This window comes from Micromys minutus (assembly GCF_963924665.1).
Source record: "Micromys minutus genome assembly, chromosome: 2".
NCBI classification, from domain to species: domain Eukaryota; kingdom Metazoa; phylum Chordata; class Mammalia; order Rodentia; family Muridae; genus Micromys; species Micromys minutus.
The window spans coordinates 50,296,419-50,318,214 of NC_137971.1; the positions used below are offsets into that span (position 1 = coordinate 50,296,419).

General features: G+C 38.2%; 1 protein-coding gene across 1 annotated transcript in view; it reads left to right on the plus strand.

Moving 5' to 3' along the window:
- The window catches only part of LOC308417587 (solute carrier family 22 member 27-like), a gene marked incomplete at both ends in the record, with an annotated part of 40,827 nt that overhangs the window by 1,189 nt on the left and 17,842 nt on the right, over positions 1-21,796 (plus strand). The window contains 4 exons of the mRNA XM_080912953.1: positions 2,147-2,250; positions 16,279-16,433; positions 16,524-16,692; positions 18,559-18,682. Coding sequence (XP_080769079.1) covers positions 2,147-2,250; positions 16,279-16,433; positions 16,524-16,692; positions 18,559-18,682 — 552 coding nt within the window. The remainder of the gene's footprint in view (positions 1-2,146; positions 2,251-16,278; positions 16,434-16,523; positions 16,693-18,558; positions 18,683-21,796) is intronic.

Here is a 21,796-nt window from a genome sequence, read left to right on the forward strand (position 1 = left end):
CACACACACACACACACACACACACACACACACACACACACACCTTAAAATACTTTAATATCTCAAATAATTGCACTTTATATCCTGTTTGAAAGAACTTTAAAAATTTTTTCTTTATTGGATATTTTATTTATTTACATTTCAACTGTTATTCCATTTTCTGGTTTCCCTTCTGCAAAACCCCTATCCAATTTTCCTTTCCCCTGCTTCAATGAGGATGCTCTTCTATGTACCTACACATTCCCATCTCACTACCCAACTATTCCATTACACTGGGACATGGAGCTTTCACAGGACCAAGGGTGTCCTCTACCACTGATGCCAGATAAAGCCATCCTTATCTGGCTACATATGCTGGCCCCATAAGTCCTTTTGTGCAGGAGGTTTAGTCCCTGGCATCTCAGGGGCAGAGGTTGGTTTGTTGATATTACTGTTATTCCTGTGGAGTTGCAAACCACTTCAACCCCTCCAGTCCTTGCTCTAAGTCCTCAATTGGGGTTCACATGCTCATGATTGACTGCAAGCATCTATCTCTGTACTGGCCAGGTTATGGCAAAGCCTCTAAGGAGACAGCTATATCAAGCTCCTGTCACTTCTTGGCACCAGCAGTAGTGTCTGGATATGATGTCCCCAAATGGTATAGATACTCAGGTGGGTCAGTCTCTGTATGGCCTTTCCTTCAGTCTATACTCCACTATTTGTTCTCTTATTTCTTAAGACAGGAGAAATTCTGGGTTAAAGTTTTTGAGATGAGTGTGTGACCCCATCCCTTAGCTGGGGGGCCATGCCCAATCTCTGGATATGGTCTCTACAGGTTCTTTTTTCCCTTTGGGTGTGTTTCAGCTAATGTCATCCTCTTCAGGTCTTAGAAGTCTCTTGTTTCCTGGTATCTGGAACATTCTGGTGGCTAGCCCCAGTCCCTCATACCCCATTGATACCCATCTCTGTTCAATTTTCAGACCTGTATATTATCACCATCTCCTCTTATACCTGATCGTGGTTTCTCTTTTCTCATCCTCCTCATCTACTCCTCCCGATTCCCTTCAACTCTCTATTTCCTGTATTTTATTGCTCTTTCTAAAAAGGACTGAAGCACCCACATTTTTGTCTTTCTTCTTTTTCAGCTTCATAAGAAGCATGAATTATTTTTGGGTATTTTGAGCTTTTGGGGTAGTATATACTTATCAGTGAATGCATACCACGTGTGTTCTTTTGTGCCAGTGTTACTTCACCCAGGATATTTTCTAGTTCAATCTATTTGCCTGTGAATTTCATGAAGTCATTGTTTTAAATAGCTGAGTAGCAGCACTGTTTTAGCTATTCCTTTTTATTGTTTGTTATGTGTGTGTCTCCATATCAAGCTGAAATTATCTTTTGAAGACTGTGTTGAATTGTGTTGGGATTTTCGTGGGGGTTTCACTGACTTTGTAGATTAACTTTTGGAGGATAGCCATCTTTATCAATCCTACCATGAGAGATTTTTCCATCTTCTGATATGGTATTCAATTTCTTTCATTAATACCTTCAAGGTTTTATAAGTCTTTCACTTGGTTTGTTAGAGTTACCCCAAGAAAGTTTATATTATTTGAAACTATTGTAAAAGGTATTATTTCTCTGATTTTTTTTTTCAGTTCATTTGGTATTGTATATAAGAGGCCTACTGATTTTTGTGAGTTAATTTGTATCCCATTACTTTGCTGAAAGTGTTTATCAGCTATAATAAAAAACTATAAACGATTAAAAAAATAAATAAATAGCTGAGTAGTACTCCATTGCCTAAATATACCATAATTTCTGTATCCATTCCTCTGTTGAGCAACATCTGTTTTTTTGTTTTGTTTTTTGTTTTGTTTTGTTTTTGAGGCTGCTATGAACACAATGGAGCATGTGTCCTTGTTATATATTGGAGCATCTTTTTGATATATGCCCAAGAGTGATTCTTCTTAGTATGTTTCCAAAATCATCAACTTAAGAAACAGTGTTAGATGAGGGAACTTAGAGAACAATAATGTTAGCTAATATTAGATACCCCATTGTATTCAAAAGCAATGTTGAAGAGTCAGACAGGGCTATAAAATAAAAACAGCTGTTATGGTAAAGGTTTAGTAGCTCTAATCTCTGATTCCTGTCTTTTCTTCTTTTCTAGTGGGACCTGGTGTGTGGATCTCAGGCCTTTAATTCTGTCACTAAACTTTTACTCATGATTGGCATGTTTATAGGAGGTATCATATTTGGCCATCTGTCAGATAGGTGAGTGTGATTAAAGTCCTCCCATTCACTCTACATGTATTTTAAGAGTTGTGACTCATTGAAGTTGAAGTATTGAATGTGCATTATACAGTTCTATTCTACCACTGAACCAATAAAAAAAAATCTATGAACAGATTGTCAGGAGTTGGGTGCTTAAGATAATTTAGAAACAGAGAAAAAGGTCTATGGGATGCAGGCTGAGAAAAGTCACACCATTAATTTCAGCATATTTATATACTTTATAGAAAACAATGTTGTCCTTGGTCAAGGTACTTGGCTCCCTTCTTTCTGGACATAGAACTGTGTAGATGTAATGCAAAGTGGAAAAAGTATTATTTTAGTTGCTTTATTTTGAGAAGAATGCCTTTTGATGCCTGTTAAATATGCATTCATGTGTAATTGGGGTTGTGTTGGGTGAAGGAGGCAGTTGTCTAAGGCTAGGCATCTCAGGGCTAATACCTCTTTCTTGCTGCCAGGATCAAAATAAGTTCATGTTTCAAACCCAGAAACAGATTTGTATCCTTTTCCCCAGATGTTTCTTGTTTGTCTGTTAACTAGTAAATTAGAAAAGAATGTAAAGAGAGAAGTTCCTGTTATCTAAACTAAGAAACCCAAGTCATAAATGCATATAACTGATTGCCTGTCATGACTTAATTGACTATATGCAGTTTGTCCACTAATTTGTTCTCTAAACTTCCAAGGCTCTGAGTCAAGAACCTGAAAACATGGGAGTGTAGATGAGGCCCAACCAGTAGCACACTCCCTTTCTATCACTGGCTGGACACGAATCAGGGAAAATCTCCAATGAAAATTACCATTCTCAAACCATTGGGCAAAAAAATATGGCTGGACAATGCTATAGCCAATCCAGCTCCCCCTCACTTTGTAATCTCATTCTTTAAATTTGATGTACTGTTTCCCTACTTGGGCATGGTTCAGATCCTGAGCTGGTTTCGTCCCTGAGTGCATTCAATTTATTATTCCTTGAAGTGAATTATACCTCTTACTGTTATGCTTGCTTTTCCTTGATTCAGCTTTCTGATCATTACACATTCCATAATATTATGTAATTAGTCAAGTAAATACTGTAGCAATAAATTGTGGAATGAGAATTGATATCTTGTGTCTGAATATAGTTTCTTTAAATAGAAATTTTTAGCAAATCAATTTAATTCATTTTTCTTCCCTGTATAAAACTCATTAAAACTCAGGAGGTTGGGTTAGAGATGAACATTCACATATTTTGAGACAGGATGTTTACAGGGAAGCAAAGTAATAGGATCTTCTAAGGGTGATAAAGAATTCCACTCTGCATGGAAGCTCAGGAGGTAAATCTGTAACTCTGAGTAACTGAAATTGACCATATTCACTAGCACCCTCCTTTCTCATGTATGTATATATAGTAAATATTTCTGAGAGATAACAAGCTTATCTGCCTACAAAAAACTCAGGTCAGCTCAATTCTCTAGGAGAGAATTCATCTGTTACCAGGAAGTGGTTTAAACCAACTGTGTTGCTAGTGAAGACCACCCACCAACCTACTGAACAAACTGTGATATAGTCAGGACACTCTGTATTTCCAGATTTCATGAGCTAACTCCCACACTGGATTTATGTGGTGATGGAGCTGTCTTTGAGTCATATTACTCCCGTTTTGAACTCCTCATCCATATTCCTTTGGCTAGCTCAATAAAACTCATTGGTTCAACAAGTTGGAATTTCAAGGTATCTATTCTATGGTCTCTTTTTTGTTCCCTTTCTGAAATGAGTAGACATTAGGTAATATAGTTCAATGATAGTATCACACAATGTCAAAAAGCAATAGTTGAATTTTTTGAGGAGTGCATGGAAAATATTAATATACCCAAAAGAGAGAAGTATACTTAATGACATTCTAAGAAATATGTGTTAAAATTTACATACTGGAATGTAACAAAACAGAGACATCAGAAACAACATAAGACAAAGAAGGTTATTTAACAATAGATTAGCGTTAGGCTCGGACTGCCCCAGAAACAACTCACAGACTGTGTGAAGTTCAAGAAAAAAAAAACATTATGCTCAATCCTTATACACCAAGAAAACGTTGAGTAATTCCGGGTTACATCCTGTTTTACATGTACTTTTTGCTCATTGTAACTAGTAAGACCTTAATGCGGAGCATCAAACATTAAAATAAAAAAAAAAGCAAAGCACTGACAAAAATGTATTTGTATACATTTATGCAAAATGTTTAAATTCTTTTCTTTTATCTTAATTTTTTAAAATAAAGTTTAAAAAACAATAGATTAATAAAGTCACAGAGTCCTGAATTTTAACAACAAAACGATCTAATGAAGTGTTCATGAACATTGTAAAACTGTTGTCTAAAATTTTTATTTTTTTTAAATTTATTTTAAAAAACAAAGATAAATGTACAGATTTTAAGCAATTTTGTATAAAAGTAAACAAACACATTTTTATAAGGCTGTAATTAAATATTTGTGGGTACCTATACATACACATATGTATATATGTAATAATAATATAGGAAAAGAAGTTATTAATTTGAGAAGATAGGAGAGAAACTGGAAGGAGCTGTAGGAAAAAAGGGGGATGTGATATAGTTCTATTTTAGTTGAATTTTTTTTCCTTTTTTCTTGATCTTCACACAGTCTGTGGGTTGTTTCTGGGGTGTTCAGGGCTTTCTGGGGTTAGTATCCCATTATCAGTGAATCCATGTTATGTCTGTTCTTTTGTGACTGGGTTATCTCACTCAGGATGATATTCTCTAGATGCATCCATTTTCTTGAGAAATTCGTTAGGCCATTGTTTCTGATAGCTGAATAGTACACCATTGTGTAAATGTACCACAATTTTTGTATTCATTCATCTACTGAAGGGCATCTGGGTTCTTTCCAGCTTCTGGCTATTATAAATACAGCTGCAATAAACATTGTGGTGCATGTATCTTTGCTGGACCCTGGAGTATCTCTGGGATAAATGCCCAGAAGTGGAATAACTGGGTGTTCAGGTTATTTATATATAATAACTATGTCCATTTTTCTGAGGAACCACCAGACTGATTTCCAGAGTGGTTGTATCAGTTCACAATCCCACCAGCAGTGAAGAAATGTTCCTCTTTCTCCACATCCTCGCCAGCATCTATTGTCATCTGAGTTTTGGATCTTGGCCAATCTGACTGGTGTGAGGTGGAATCTCAGGGTTGTTTTGATTTGCATTTCCCTGATGGCTAAGGATGTTGAACACTTCCTTCGATGTTTCTCAGCCATTTGATATCCTCAATTGAGAAATTTTTGTTTAAGTCTATACCCCATTTTTTAATAGGGTTGTTTGATTCTCTGGTGTCTCATTTTTCGAGTTTTTTGTATACCTTGGATATTAGGCCTCTATGTGATGTGAGGTTGGTAAATATCTTTTCCCACTCCGTTTGCTGCCATTTTGTTTTCAGGATAGTGTCTTTAGCCTTACAGAAACCTTGCAATCTCATTAAGTCCCATTTGTCAATCTTTGACCTTAGAGCTTAAGCTATTGGTGCTCTGTTTAGGAAATTTTCTCCCGTAACTATGAGTTCTAAGGGTTTCCTGACTTTCTCATCTTGTGGGGCGCTGCCTGCACATTCTCCATTACAAGATGGCGCTGACATCCGGCTGGAGTTAGCAGTAAACTAGTCATGTGCTCACGTGCTGGGTAACTTTTCACTCCTTGAGCTCTGCCTCTCCCGTGGCGTCATAGGACCTGATGAGTTTCAACCAATCAGGGGGCTCCATGTCCAAGGCGAGGACCTTGCCTAAGAGACTTGTGTTGCTACCTGATAGGTGCATCATCCTGTAGCTCAATCACTTGCCCCAAGATTGGGCTATGACTTATGTGGTTGCCAAGCAACACGAGAGAAAAGGTTTTTGTAGGCTGAATAATGGGCGGGAAGCTGGCGCCATCTATTGGCGCCAACAGCTTCCAACAGTGTGCCGCGTCATTCTTGCTGGCGAGACGGTTGCGCGAGACATCTGGTGCCTGAACCTGGGAACTCGACCACTCCATCGTCTGCACCACCGAAGACCCCCTGTCTCTGGGCAGGGAGGATCCAGAACTGCAGGGAGATAAGTTTGGCAAGGTATGTCTGACCCTGGATCTTTCTTTAAATTGGGTTTAAATCTTCCACGGCCATGGGAAGGGTCCGTAGAGGCTCTGGTCTTTGTCAGTGCAGTTTTTATTCTCTTTCTCTTAATTTCTTACTGTGTCCATCAGGGCTGGTGTTAATTTTGTGCTTAAGTCAGCTGTAGATAAGCCGCGGCACCCCTGCGTTCCATAAGTCTTTTGTAGATAAAAAAAGCGGAACGCGCTGAGACTCACCTTTCAGTTTCACTTTGTGCCATGACGTAAATAAGCCGCGGGCATTACATCGCTGTGATGGGCTCTTCACACTCGACCGTTACAGCCCTGCAGTCAATTCTTAAGCAGAGAGATCTAGAATTGCCCACCCGCATCTTACAGCGTTTCGTAGAAGTAGAGCGTGCTGTCCCTTGGTTTGTGGTCTCTGGGTCTCTCTCACCAGCCTCATGGAAAAAATTGGGTAGAGATTTAGGCCGTGCGCAGACTGCCGGAGACCTCGGGCCCAGGACCATGGCCATTTGGACGATGGTACAAAATTGTTTAAAAGATGAGAGTTGTAGTCCCGCTGTCGCTGCAGGGCAAGAGGCATTGAGTAAAGTCCAGGATAGACTATCAAAAGCCGAACAGAGCGAGAGGATGGGCGCATGCAGAAAAAGGCACCCCCCCTAAGGAAAATGGACCTCCAGGTACGCTGCACAGCTGGAGAGTTGTTACCCACAAACCTTCATATTTTCATTCCCTTATGCCTTCTAATATTAAGAAAAGGGTAGTCAGCTTGTACCCTGTAGAGGACCTTGAGGCTCTTAACATTGATAGCCTTGAGACTTCAGATGATGATGAGTGAGAAGGCTTAGACCCAGAAGAAGAAGCAGAGCTATATGAAGAAGCAGCAAGATATGAGGAAAAAAGATACTATCCTGATGAGCAGTGCAGGCCCATGCGCTTGTCCTCTATTGTTCCGACAGCGCCTCCTTTACCCGTGGCCCCCCCTCCTTATGCAGCACGCACGCTTGTAAAATCCTTCTCGTTCCTCCCGGAAAGGGTGAGAAGGCAGATGCGTCTTGCTTTCCCTGTGTTTGAGAAAGCTGAGGGTGGCCGCGTTCATGCCCCCGTAGAATATAATCAAATAAAAGAATTGGCAGAGTCAGTCAGAAAATATGGGGTAACCACCAACTTTACTATCGCTCAGCTTGACAGATTGGCTATCTCTGCCTTAACTCCCTCTGATTGGCAGACAATTGCCAAGGCTGCTCTACCGAGCATGGGGCAGTATATGGAGTGGAAGGCTCTTTGGTATGAGGCTGCCCAAACCCAAGCAAGAGCCAATGCTATGGCCCTGACTCCAAAGGTCCAGATTTCTGATACCGGTCAATTCCTAGGGTCTGTGGTATTCCCTGATAAGATTGTCCCTCAAAAGCTTGAGATAAGAAGAGATCACCTCCACACTCTTAATGATTTTCAAAAATTACTGGGAGACATCAATTGGCTTAGACCTTTTCTTAAGATTCCTTCTGCTGAACTTAAACCCTTATTTGATATTCTAGAAGGAGATCCTCATGTCTCCTCACCTAGAAGTTTGACCCCGCAAGCAGAAAGAGTGTTACAGTTGGTAGAAGAAGCTATACAAGATGCACAATTGGCTCGCATAGATTATGATAAACCTTTTTCATTATGTATTTTTAAAATGAACAGACTTTCTACTGCTGTGCTTTGGCAACAAGGACCATTATTGTGGGTACATCCTAATGCCTCGCCAGCTAAAATAATTGACTGGTATCCAGATGCTGTGGCACAATTGGCGCTGAGGGGACTAAAATCTGCCATCACACATTTTGGCACTGAACCACATTTGCTAATTGTTCCCTATAATGCCATACAGGTTTCCACACTTGCTGCCACTTCGAATGATTGGGCTATCTTAGTCATCTCCTTTTCAGGAAAAATAGATAATCATTACCCAAAACATCCAATTTTACAGTTTGCTTTAACCCAACCTGTAGTTTTTCCCAAAGTAACATCCTGTAGTCCCCTAAAAGAAGGGTTAGTGATTTATACTGATGGTTCCAAGACTGGACTGGGGGCTTTTGTGGTTAATGGACAGGTCTATTCGAGGCAGTATACAGAAGCCTCTCCACAGGTGGTAGAATGTCTAGTGGTTCTTGAGGTCTTACAACGTTTCTCAGAACCTATAAATATAGTGTCTGATTCATCTTATGTTGTTAATGCTGTCAATCTGCTTGAGACGGCTGGCATTATTAAACCGTCTAGCAGAGTTGCCTCAATTTTTGCGCAAATTCAAAAGCCTTCTAGTCAGAAGATCACCCTTTTGTATTACTCACATTAAAGCTCATTCTGGATTGCCAGGACCTATGACTCAAGGCAATGATTTGGCAGACAGGGCTACAAAAATGATTGCTATAGCCATGTCTTCACCTCTAGAAGCCGCTAAATGTTTTCACAAAGACTTTCATGTAACTTCTGAGACCCTGCAATGCCGCTTTTCCATTTCCCGAAAACAGGCTCGTGATATTGTTGTCAATTGCCAAAATTGCAGTGAGTTTCTGCCTGCGCCCCACTCTGGAGTTAATCCTCGGGGCATTCAACCTCTTCAAATATGGCAAATGGATGTTACCCATGTCTCCTCCTTTGGTAAGCTGCAGTATGTACATATATCCATTGACACCTGTTCGGGTGTAATTGCAGCCACTCCCTTATCTGGAGAGAAGGCCTCACATGCCATCCAACATTGTTTGGAGGCTTGAAGTGCATGGGGTAAACCAAAGTTCTTAAAGACAGATAATGGACCTGCTTATACCTCACAAAAATTTCATCAATTTTGTAGCCAGATGGCTGTGACTCATCTTACAGGTTTGCCGTATAATCCACAAGGACAAGGTATTGTGGAACGTGCTCACCGCATCCTTAAATCATATCTAATAAAACAAAAAGGGGGAATTATGCAGGCTTTGACCCCTGTGCCTAGGACTGCAGTATCCATGGCACTGTTCATCTTAAATTTTTAAAATCTTGCTGACCACAGCCATATGGCGGCTGAAAGGCATTGCCTACCCATGGACAAACCAAGAGAGATGGTGAAATGGAAAGATGTCATAACTAATAAATGGAAAAGACCAGATCTTGTGTTGATCAGATCCACGGGAGCTGTTTGTGTTTTCCCTCAGGATGAAAATAATCTCTTCTGGGTCCCTGAGAGGCTCACTTGAAAAATGGTGGAGACTCCTGATGACAGCCCTGCTCCTGATGCTTTGGAACCAGAGAGTCAGAGGAGAGGCGAGATGGGCGATTCTGTCGGCATTCCCGAAACCAATTCCAGTGGAACATGATGATACAGTCTTCCCTAAGTTTTTCACCACCGATATCAACTTGGGTGGAAGTGGGACTCTTTGGAGCAATCCTTTGCTGCGGACTTGTGTTGCTTCTCTGGATGGTTTGTAAGCTCAATGCCCAAACAAAAAGAGAGACAAGGTGGTTATTGCCCAAGCGCTTGTCGCTCTAGAACATGGAGCATCAGCCAATATCTGGTTGTCTATGCTTAAGCATTAGGTTGCCGGCCAGACAGCTCTTGCACTCCTAGAACTTCGGTCCATTGCACAGGATTAAAGTGTCTGGCTTGAGCAGCCCATGAGGGATGCCGAGCTAAGCATCGCACTGAGAACCCCTCACCACAGGGTATTTCTGGGAGATATGTCATTTTGCATGAGGATTGCCTGCCCCAGTGTCCCTCCCTCAGAAAAATGGCAGAGTGACAGGTCAGGAGTACTACGGGCTACAAAAAACCTAGCGGTTACTCCTGTACATGGTCTTTATACACCTTAATGAGGATTTGACTTCTATCTCCGTCCTCCTAATATGGGTGTCCTACTTTGCTTAAAGAATAAAAGATAGGGGGACATGTGGGGCACTGCCTGCACATTCTCCATTACAAGATGGCCCTGATGTCCGGCTGGAGTTAGCAGTAAACAAGTCATGAGCGCATGTGCTGGGTAACTTTTCCGTCCTTGAGCTCTGCCTCTCCCGTGGCATCATAGGGCCTGATGAGTTTCAACCAATCAGGGGGCTCCATGTCCAAGGTGAGGACCGATCCCTTTATAAGGGGATTGGCTAGATAGTTCGGGGTCTTCGTCTTCACATGTTGCAAGCTTATGCTCTGCCTTTCGAGAGCATTAAAGCTTTACCACAGAAGAATCCTATTTCGTGTGCCACATTGTTCTTGCTGGCGAGACGGTTGCGCAGGACATCATCTAATAGTTTCAGTGTATCTGGTTTAATGTGGAGATCTTTGATCCACTTACACTTGAGCTTTGTAAAAGGAGATTAGAAAGGGTCTATTTTCATTCTTCTGCATGTTGAGTGCCAGTTGGACCAACACCATTTGTTGAATAGGCTGTCCTTTATCCACTGAATGTTTAAAGCTTCTTTGTCAAAAATCAGGTGACCATATATGTGACGGCTCATTTCTGGATCTTCTATTCCATTGATCCACATGCCTATTTCTGTACCAGTACCATGAAATTTTCAGCACAATTGCCTTGTAATATAACTTGAGGTCAGGGATAGTGATTCCCGCAGATGTTTTCTTGTTGAGGATGGATTTCGCTATTCTAGGTCTTTTGTTATTCCAAATGAAATTGCACATTGACCTTTCCAACTCAGTGAAGAACTGGGTTGGAATTTTGATAGGGATTGCACTGAATCTGTAGATTGCTTTTGGTAAGATGGCCATTTTTAAAATGTTGACCCTTCCATTCCATGAGCATGGGAGGGAGATCTTTTAATTTTCTGAGATCTTCCTCGATGTCCTTCTTCACAGGTTTGAAGTTCTTGTCATACAGGTCCTTCACTTGCTTAGTTAGAGTCACACCAAGGTATTTCATAGTTTTTGTGACTATTGTGAAGGGTATCTTTTCCCTAATTTCTTTCTCCACATGTTTGTCCTTTGAATATAGGAAGGCTCCTGATTTGTGTGGGTTAATTTTATATCCAGCCACTTTGCTGAACTTGTTTATCAGCTGTAGGAGTTCTCTGGTGGATTTTGTGGGGTCTCTTAAGTACACTATCATGTCATCTGCAAATAGTGATCTTTTTACTTCTTCCTTTATAATTTGTGACCCTTTGATTTTCTTTTGCTGTCTAATTGCTCCAGCCAGGACTTCCAGTACCATGTTGAATAGGTAGGGGGAGAGTTTGCAGCCTTGTCGAGTTCCTGATTTTAGTGGGATTGCTTCAAGTTTTCCATTGTTAAGTTGGATTTTGGCTGTTGGTTTGCTGTATGTTGCTTTTATTATGTTTAGGTATGGGCCTTGAATTCCTGTTCTTTTCAGGACTTTTAACATGAAGGGGTGTTGAATTTTGTCAAATGCTTTCTCAGCATCTAGTGAGATGACCATGTGGTTTTTTTTCTTTGAGTTTGTTTATATGGTGGATTACATTGATATATTTCTGTATGTTAAACAATCCCTGCATGCCAGGGATGAAGCATACTTGATCATGGTGAATGATCGTTTTGATGTATTCTTGGATTTGGTTTGCAAGTATTTTGTTGAGTATTTTTGCATCAATGTTCATAAGTGAGATTGGTCTGAGGTTCTCTTTTTTTGTAGGGTCTCTGTGTGGTTTAAGAATGAGGGTTATTGTAGCTTCAAAAATGAATTGGGTAGTTTTCCACCTGATTCTATTTTGTGGAATAGTTTGGAGAGTATTGGTATTATGTCATCAATAAATGTCTGATAAAATTCTGCACTAAACCCATCTGGACTTGGGCTTTTTTTTTTTTTTTTTTTTTTGGTTGGGAGGCTTTTGATGACTGTCTCTATTTCTTTAGGTGTCATGGGATTATTTAGATGGCTTACCTGGTCCTGCTTTAACTTTAGTACCTTGTATCTGTCTAGGAATTCATCCATTTCCTCCCGATTTTCCAGCTTTGTTGAGTATAGGCTTTTGTAGTCTGATCTGATGATTTCTTGAATTTCCTCAGTTTCAGTTGTTATTTCTCCACTTTCCTTTTTGATTTTGTTAATTTGGATACTCTCTCTTTGCCCTCTAATTAGTCTGGCTAAGGGTTTATCAATTTTATTGATTTTCTCAAAGAACCAGCTCTTGATTTTGTTGATTTTTTTCAATGTCTCTTTTTGTTTCTATTTGGTCTATTTCTGCCCTAATTTGATTATTTCTTGCCATCTACTCCTCTTGAGTGTATCTTCTTCCTTTTGTTCTAGAGCTTTCAACTGTGCTGTCAAGTTGCTGGTGTATGCTTTCTCCAGTTTCTTTTTGGAAGCACTCAGATCTATGAGTTTTCCTTTCAGTACTGCTTTCATTGCATCCCATAGGTTTGGGTATGTTGTGTTTTTGTTTTCATTGAATTCTAGAAAATCCTTGATTTCTTTCTTTATTTCTTCCTTAACCCTGCTATCATTTAATAGAGCATTGTTTAGTTTCCATGTATATGTGGGCTTTTTGTTGTCTTTGTTGTTGTTAAAACCAGCCTTAGACCATGGTGGTCTGAAAGGATGCATGGGAGTATTTCAATCTTCTTATATCTATTGAAGCTTGTTTTGTGCCCCATTATGTGGTCAATTTTTGAGAAGGTGCCATGAGGTGCTAAGAAGAAGGTGTATATTTTTTTAGGTTGATATGGTCTGTATATATCTATTAATTCCAGTTGGTTTATAACCTCTGCTAGTTTTACAGTATTCTTGTTCAGTTTTTGTTTCCCTGATCTGTCCATTGGTGGTAGTGGCGTATTGAGGTCTCCCACTATTATTGTGTGGGGCACAATGTATTTTTTGAGCTTTAGTAGGGTTTTTTTTTAATATCGTTGCGTTTGTATTTGGAGCATATATGTTAAGGATTGAGAGTTCCTCCTGACAAATTTTCTCTGTAATGAGTAAAAAGTGTCCTTCCTATCTTTTTTTTATAACTTTTGGTTGAAAATCATTAACAGCAGTAAAATTTCTATTTTTATTGAGGCTATTTTGGGAAACAGACAACAAGGCTACCACCAAAGCTCACCATCTAAAGTATCACCAATTTTATAAATGACCATTTCTGTGATAATGTATACAATTTATCTTATATAACTACATAATATATGATGAATATGACTGGCAGGCAGTCAAGCAAGTCAATACAAGTCATGTCAAAACTCCAATGGAAATGCCATTGTTCAAGTCAATGTGTCAACTTATGACTGGACAATGCTTCAGCTTTGTTAGATAAAATCATTTAATTCAAGAGACTATTTATTTATACATTCATTTCCAATCTATACTGAAATAGATTTTTAGGTATATCACGTATGTCATGTAAGTCCTCTCTTAGTTAGGGTTTTATTGCTGTGAAGAGACAAGAGCAAGGCCACTCATAAAGGACCACATGTAATTGTGACTGACTTCATGGTTTCTGAGGTTCAGTCCATTATCAACATGGCAGGAAGCATGGCAGCATCCAGGTAGACAGGATGCTGGAGAAGGAACTGATAATTTTCCATCTTGAGCTAAAAGCAGGCAGAAAGAGCCTATCTCCTGCAGGCAGCCAGAAAGAGGCTCTCTTGAACACTGGGTAGATCTTGTGCATTTAGCTCTCAGAGTGCACCCACACAGTGACATACTTCATCCAACAAGGCCACACCTATGCCATATGACCACACCTCCTAATGGTGACACTTTCCATGGGCCATGCATATTCAAACCACCATTAGACTCATAAGATGGTGTGCATAATCATGTTATGAGATGTTTTCCAGTCCCCATAATTTAGCACAGCTGTTCCTATAAAGTCTGTACAAATGATTTGTTAAATTCAACATAAAGTATTGCATGTCCAGTATTCTGAATAAAGCAGAATTTTGCTTTCCTGTGTTAAATCACTCTCCTTTTGTGTTTCTTCATTCACTGTTGCTCATTTCTCTCTTTGAAACTCTTTAAAATTCTATTGCCCTGCATCATGATTTTCTTATACTCTGTACTGGAAAGTGAATAAGAATTACAAAGTCAATAAATTCAAATTCAGCAAAAGTAGCTTTTACTAAGGCACAGATCAATTATTCCTCCAATATTATTGTCACCATGATCACTTCAGTACTAAACTTTCATTTGCTGGCTTGGTACCAAATTTTACCCTACTATGCCCATGTGTGCACCAAAGGTTTATGTGTGTGAGTACATCATAGTTCAGCTAATAGGGGTATTTTTAGAGGACATGAAAAATTTGTCACTGGTGTTTAATTGGAGGAATTGGATTGGTTGACTATATATTGAAGTCTATACCTATTTGAAGTCTAACATGACCTTCATTTACCAGTTCAACCATTGATTGAGTCATCTACTTCATGCTCATGGCACTATACTGCATTTACCAGGACTTATTCATTGTGAAGGACTGTAACTGCTTCTACTTTCTATCAAAGTCTTTTATCCCTTAAGTAGCTTTAAAATTATTTTGTCATAACAATGTAACAAATTAGTAATACATATGTTAACTAACAGGCAACCTCAGGAGGTAGGAGTTTAAAGGACCCTTCAGAATGTGCGAGAGACCTGGGAGATTAGAGACACTCAGGAACCAAAGGGAAGAACCTTACATGAAATGCTCTACAGTGGGGAGAGGGAACTTGTAGAGCCCACCTCCAGCAGAAAGACAGTGTATCAAGTCAGGGATAATTGCCATCCTAAGGTCAAAACTCTGACCTGTAATTGTTCTTGTCTAAAAGGACTTCTTGGACAAAAATAGAGGACAGCCTAAAAATGGGAGGTCCAGTGATAGGCCCAAAGCAGGATCCAGTGCAAGGGGAGGCCCCAAGGCCTTACACTATTATGGAGGCCATGAAGTGCTCAGACAAAGGGGCCTATCAGGATTGCCCTCTGAAAGACCTAACAAGAAATTGAAAGATATTGATGCAGATATCTACAGAAAACCAATGGACAGACACTGCTGACCCTGTGATTGAATTAGGGATAAGCTGAAAGAAGCTGAAGAGGAGGGTTACCATGTAAGAGGAACAGCAGTCTCAACTAACCTAGAATGCTGAGATTTTGTTGACACTGGACTACCAACCAGGCAGCATACACCAGCTGATATGAGGCACCCAACACATATATAACATAGAACTCCAGGTTTGGGGTCAGTCAGAGAAGATTTACCTGACCTTCAAGAGACTGGAGGCCCTAGGAGTAAGAGAGATCTCGAGGTTTGGGAGGTGTGACAGTGTGGATATTCTCTTGGAAACAGGGAGAGGGGGAGGAGGTATGGCATGTGGCACAGTCACAGGGAAGGAGGGAGATACAATCTGGAGTGCACATTACCAGCAGTAAAAATGAACAAAATTTTATAAAATAGTAATAGAAAAAGTAGCTCTTAACCTGCCATTTTGGTGGTAACTTTTATACCTTTGTCATAGAAAAATGATAGATTACATAATAATTGTCATACCAAGAAGAAGTTAAAGAAAATGAGGCAAAAGTGGAGAAAAATTGATGGATGTGTCAGGGAATTAAGAAGATATAAGGCAATTTTGATCTATCTTCTGATGTGTCAACAATATACTTTTTAGTGTTTAAAATTCGCTTTAATTTTAAAATTCTAAATAAGTAACTTGTATGTCAAAAAATTAAATAAAAAATTTAAAATAAAATGTGAAAAATGAAACATGTTAACTATATATTTTGTGTAGAATGTTAATGGTATAATAATTTCAGTATAATACTCTCTTATATGTCTTAAATTAATAAAATTGCTGGTGAGAAACAGAGGAGAAGCTTGTTTCACTATTCATAAAGATGAAAAAATATTTTGAGATTACACACTTAGGTATTTTTACCTATCATTATAAATATAGTTGTGTTGAAGTTCCAAGCAAACTACATTGATCCCACAATCTAATTTCTCCCTTTTCCTCAGGTTTGGGAGGAAGTTCATTTTAACATGTGCTGTATTACAAATGGCCATCACTGAAACCTGTGTAGCGTTTGCTCCCACCTTCCTCATCTACTGCTCCCTTCGATTCCTGGCAGGGATGGCTATGGACCCCATATTAGTAAATAGTAGTCTGCTCAGTAAGTCAAAGATTTTTAAATGGGACCTTGTTCAAATTTTAGTTTTGAGCCTGCAAATCCCTTTCAAGTCAATATATCCTTTTCTTTCAGTGATAGAATGGACAAGCCCTAAATTCCTAGCCATGATGTCAGTGATTTTATCTTTTTCTACTAATTTTGGAAGCATGATATTGGCAGGCCTGGCTTTTGCATTTCGAAACTGGCACCACCTCCAGCTAGTGATGTCTGTGCCAATATTCTTACTCCTTATTCCCACAAGGTATGAGCTTTTTTTTCCTTTCCTGTGTAATTGAATTCTGAGAAGATAGTGACATGGAATAAGGACATGATAAATGCAGTGTGTGATTCTCTTTGCAATTATGGGACAGGAGGACAAGAACCACTGTCAGATAAAACTGAGGACACTTCCTAAGCTTCTGGCAATCTTAAATAGTGTTATGAAATCATACATAAGTATGACAAAAGTTACTGTGGCTTCTGTTGTTTCACCTCAACTGGATGAAATGTGTAACATCTGGTTATGTTTATATTATGGGCAAAGAAAAATTTTAAAGAAAGTATACTGAAATATTGGATATGTTATACTTTCACTGTTATTGGAACCCACGTCTTTAGGATTCTAGTAAATACAGAAGATCAGTTGAGACATCCAATCTTTTTGGACTGAGCAAATACTTGATTCTTAGATTTCCTATCGACAGATAGTCAGTGTTGAATTAGCCGAACTGCAGGCTTTTTTCAATAAAAAACATTAGCCTATATCTATAGTATCTACATATCTATATCTACATATCTATATCCAAATGCATGAGTCTCATTCTCTATATATCTATCTCAATATATCTCCCTATATATCTATATATAGGGAGAGAGAGAAACAAAGAGGGGGGTTCATACCATAGGTTCTGTGACTCTTGAGAGTCCTGACTAACATAGTTGTGAAGCCTTAATTGACCAGTTGGTAATACAATATTACTGAAAACACTTTCTTCAAAGAGAAAATTCTCTGAAAATAGACAATTTCCATTGTGGTGGTATTTCTACAAGTAAAGTTGGAAGGAAAAATGTTTTTGGACAATCTGGTGACTTTCAACATTGCAGGTGATATGGATGAAGGACATAAACAGCAAAGTTTTCTCTACAACTACAAAATGTAGGAACAACTCAGAGGATGAAACATGTATACAGAAGTGTCCTTATTTCTCATTTGGTGTCTGGATCCTTTTTCTTTCCTTAAAAAAAAAAAAGATTTAACAAATGCTGCCACTAACTCATCAGGATAGGCACATTTGATCAGAAGTGACTCTAAGGAATGAAATTTCTGTTAATACAGTGATGAGATTACTTAGACAAATGCAAATTCCATCTTGCAGACTCATCTGCCTCACAGTCTCATCACCCCAACATGTACATCACTATTGCTATGCAGCTGCTTCCATCATGCGAGTGAGAAGCAGAAGTTTACCTTGCTCATGTGTCCAGAGGTCAACACTTATTAGATACAGTTATAAATCCAACTTAGATGGTATAATTCGTATACAAAAATGTTCAAAACTGATTCATCTAGAGAAAATAATACATAATTAAACAATATTTTCTGTACCCTAACAAGGAAGTTGGTATATGTCTCTGGAAGCATTCCCCATATTCTAGTTTCATGAACCACAGTACAGATGTATATCTAGTAGAGGGAAACAGATAGCTGTGGATCCAGGTTGCAGAAGTGTAGTGCAATTTGTGGCAAAATCAGTCCCACTTTTACTGAAGGTATTACACAATACAAGAATATAGAGATAGATATATCAGAATGTGTCGTAGACATTCATTACAGAACAGAAAGTTTGAAGGTTAGTTTTGCTTTTTGTTTCTATTTTTGTTTGTTTGTTGTCTTTTAATTTTATTTGTTTAATGTATAAGTTCTCTGCTGCATATACATCTTCAGGACAGAAGAAGATATTAGAACCCTTTATAGATGGTTGTGAGCCAATATATGGTTTCTCGGAATTGAACTCAGGAACTCTCAGGGCTCTTGACTGCTAAGTTGTCTCACCAGCCCTATTGGTAGATTTTGTATAGAAAATGACAGCACAAAACTTGTTTCTACCTCCAACATCTTTCTTGACAGGTGGCTGTCAGAGTCAGCTCGGTGGCTTATAGTGACCAACAGACCTCAGAAAGGCTTAAAGGAACTTAGAAAAGTTGCACATATGAATGGAATGAAGAATCCTGGAAATATCCTAACCATGGAGGTGAGCATAATGGGAGTTTGGTATGACATAAAGAAAATACAAGCTTCACATGTGTGTGAGTTAGTGCCCAAGATGCACTACACATGAAAGTTTTGTCCTAATGACACAAAAGTTAAAAAAATAATTATAACTTGTCATTCTGATGAGGAGAAGTGATTCTTAAGTGATTTCTTCCCAACTAGATGTCTACAGCACTATTTCAAAGGATTAGGAACAATAATTAAGTAAAGTTCAGACAAGTTTTGTTCTAATGAGAATTAGAGTGCTGATATTGTCATTGCTTTATTTATTGTACTATTCTGCAGAGGATTTTATTAAAAATATCCATTTTTGTGAAATATGTTAGTGATATATATGAGTGTTCTTTCATTCTGATGTTTTAATATATGAAGATAATGTATTTTTAATAATTTCCCCTTTATTACTTTACTATCCTCATATTCACTTACAGAGTGAAAGAGAAAAATAGAAACAATGGTGGAATAAAATGAGTCTTCTCCCACAAATTCTCAGATACTTTCTTCTCTCTGTCTTCTGTTTTTAGGTTAGCCAATATCATAAAATAAGATTTCTTAGGAGGATAATGAAAATATTCTTACAGGAGAATGGGCAGGAGATAATACTACCGAGGAATACGTCCCCCCTTTCCCCCAGAAAATATTTATGACCCATCCTTTCTCAAGATGATTAAAAAATTTTGTCTTAATTTTGGGTAGGTCTACTGTAGATAATCACAGCTATTGGGAGTTTCAGAGTGCAGTGGTCATGTCATGTCTAGAATACAGAATTACATATCATCCTATAACTTACTTTAGACCTTATATTTGTCTGAACTTTACTTAACTATTGTTCCTAATCCTTTGAAATAGTGCTGTAGACATCAAGTTGAGAAGAAATCACTTAAGAATTACCTCCTCTCATCAGAATGACAAGTTATAATTATTTTTTTAACTTTTGTGTCATTAGTATGTTTTTCTAAATTGAACAACTTTATTTTAAGAAACATAGATAAATGTACAGATTTTAGGCATTTTTGCATAAAAGTATATGAATACATTTTTATATATAAATACAGTGCTAGGTTTTTTTTTAAAGATTGGAAAGTGTGCATTAAGATCTTACTAGTTACAATGAGCATAAAGTACATGTAAAACAAGATGTAACCTGGAATTAGTCAAACTTTTCTTGGTGTGTAAAAATTAAGTATAATGGTTTTTCATTTTCTTTGTTTTTTTTCATTCTTGTTCTCATGAATTTAATATAGTCTGTGAATTGTTTCTGGGGTGTTCAAAGATTTCTGGGGTTAGTATCCAATTATCAATGATTACATATTATGTCTGTTTTTTTTTATGATTGGGTTATCTCACTCAGAATGATATTCTCTAGATGCATCCATTTTCTTAAGAATTTCATAAATTTATTCTTTCTAATAGCTAAGTAGTATTTCATTGTGTAAATATACCTCTTACTCTTGAGGAAGTTACTAAAGAAATATAGGAGATCCAGGGACACAGGCCTGGTGAGACTGTGCTGCGAGTAGCCAGGGCACAGAAGAGTATGGGTTGAGTGCCCGGAAGCAATCACTGACAACATGATGGCAATAGGAAAGTGCAAGAACCCAAGCAATGGACACCAAGACAAACTGGCAACATCAGAATCCAGTTCTCCAACAACGGCAAATAGTAGATTTCCCAACACTCCAGAAAAACAATATTTAGCCTTAAAATCATCTATCATGATGATGATGGAGATCTTCAAGAAGCCCATGAACAATTAATTACAGGAGAGCCAAAAGAAATCACTCAAAGAACTACATGGAAACACAACCAAACAGGAGAAAAAATTGAAAATTGAAATAGATACAATGACAAAAATCACAAAAAGAGACAACCCTGGAGATAGAAAATCTAAGAAAAAATCAGGAGTCATAGATACAGGCATCACCAAAAGATTACAAGAGATGGAAGAGAGGATCTCAGGGGCTGAAGACAACATAGAAAACATAGACAAAACAGTCAGAGAAGATGCCAAAACATAAAAGCTCCTAACCCAAAATGTTCAGGAAATCCAGGACACAATGAGAAGACCAAACCTGAGGATAATAGGTGTAGAAGAAGGTGAAAGATATCAATTAAAAGGCACAATGATTATCTTCGACAAAATCATATAACAAAACTTCCCTGCCCTTAAGAGTGAGATGACCATGAACATACAGACAGCCTATAGAACTCCAAATAGATTGGACCAGAAAAGAAATTCTTCCTGACAAATAATAGTCTAAACACCAAAAAAAGAAAAAAGAAAAAGAAAACAAAGAAAGAGTATTAAAAGCAGTAGGGGAAAAAGGACAAATGACATATAAAGGCAGACCAATAAGAATTACACCAGACTTCTCAACAGAGACTATGAAAGCTAGAAGATTCAGGACATATGTCATACAGACTCTAAAAAAACAAAATGCCAGCCCAGGTTACTATAACCAGCAAAACTTTCAATTACCAGAGTTGGAGAGACCAAGATATTCTAGGACAAAATCAAATTACACAATATCTGTCCACAAATCCAGCCCTAGGTAATACATAGAATTCCAACACAAGGAGGAAAACTAGACCCTAGGAAAAGTAAAAAAATAATTATGCAAGAAAACCAAAAGAGAGAGAGAGAGAGAGAGAGAGAGAGAGAGAGAGAGAGAGAGAGAGATGCAAAAATAATTCTACCTCTAACAACAAAAATAAGAGGAAACAACAATCAGTATTCATTTATATCTGTTAACATCAATGGATTCAATTCTTCAATAAAGAGACACAGACTATGAGACTGGATAAGTAATAAGATCAAGCACTTTGAAGCATGCAGGAAACTCATCTCAGAGAGCAAAGACAGATACTACCTCAGAGTAAAAGGCTAGGGGGAAAGCTTCCAACCAAATTGTCCCAAGAAACAAGCTGGAGTAGCTATTCTAATAGCAAATAAAATAGATTTTCAAGCAAAAGTTATCAAAAAATATAAGGAAGGACATTTTTAACTCATCACAGGAAAAATATATCAAAAGAAACTGTCAATCCTGAACATCTGTGCTCCAAATACAAGAGCACTCACATTCATAAAAGCAAT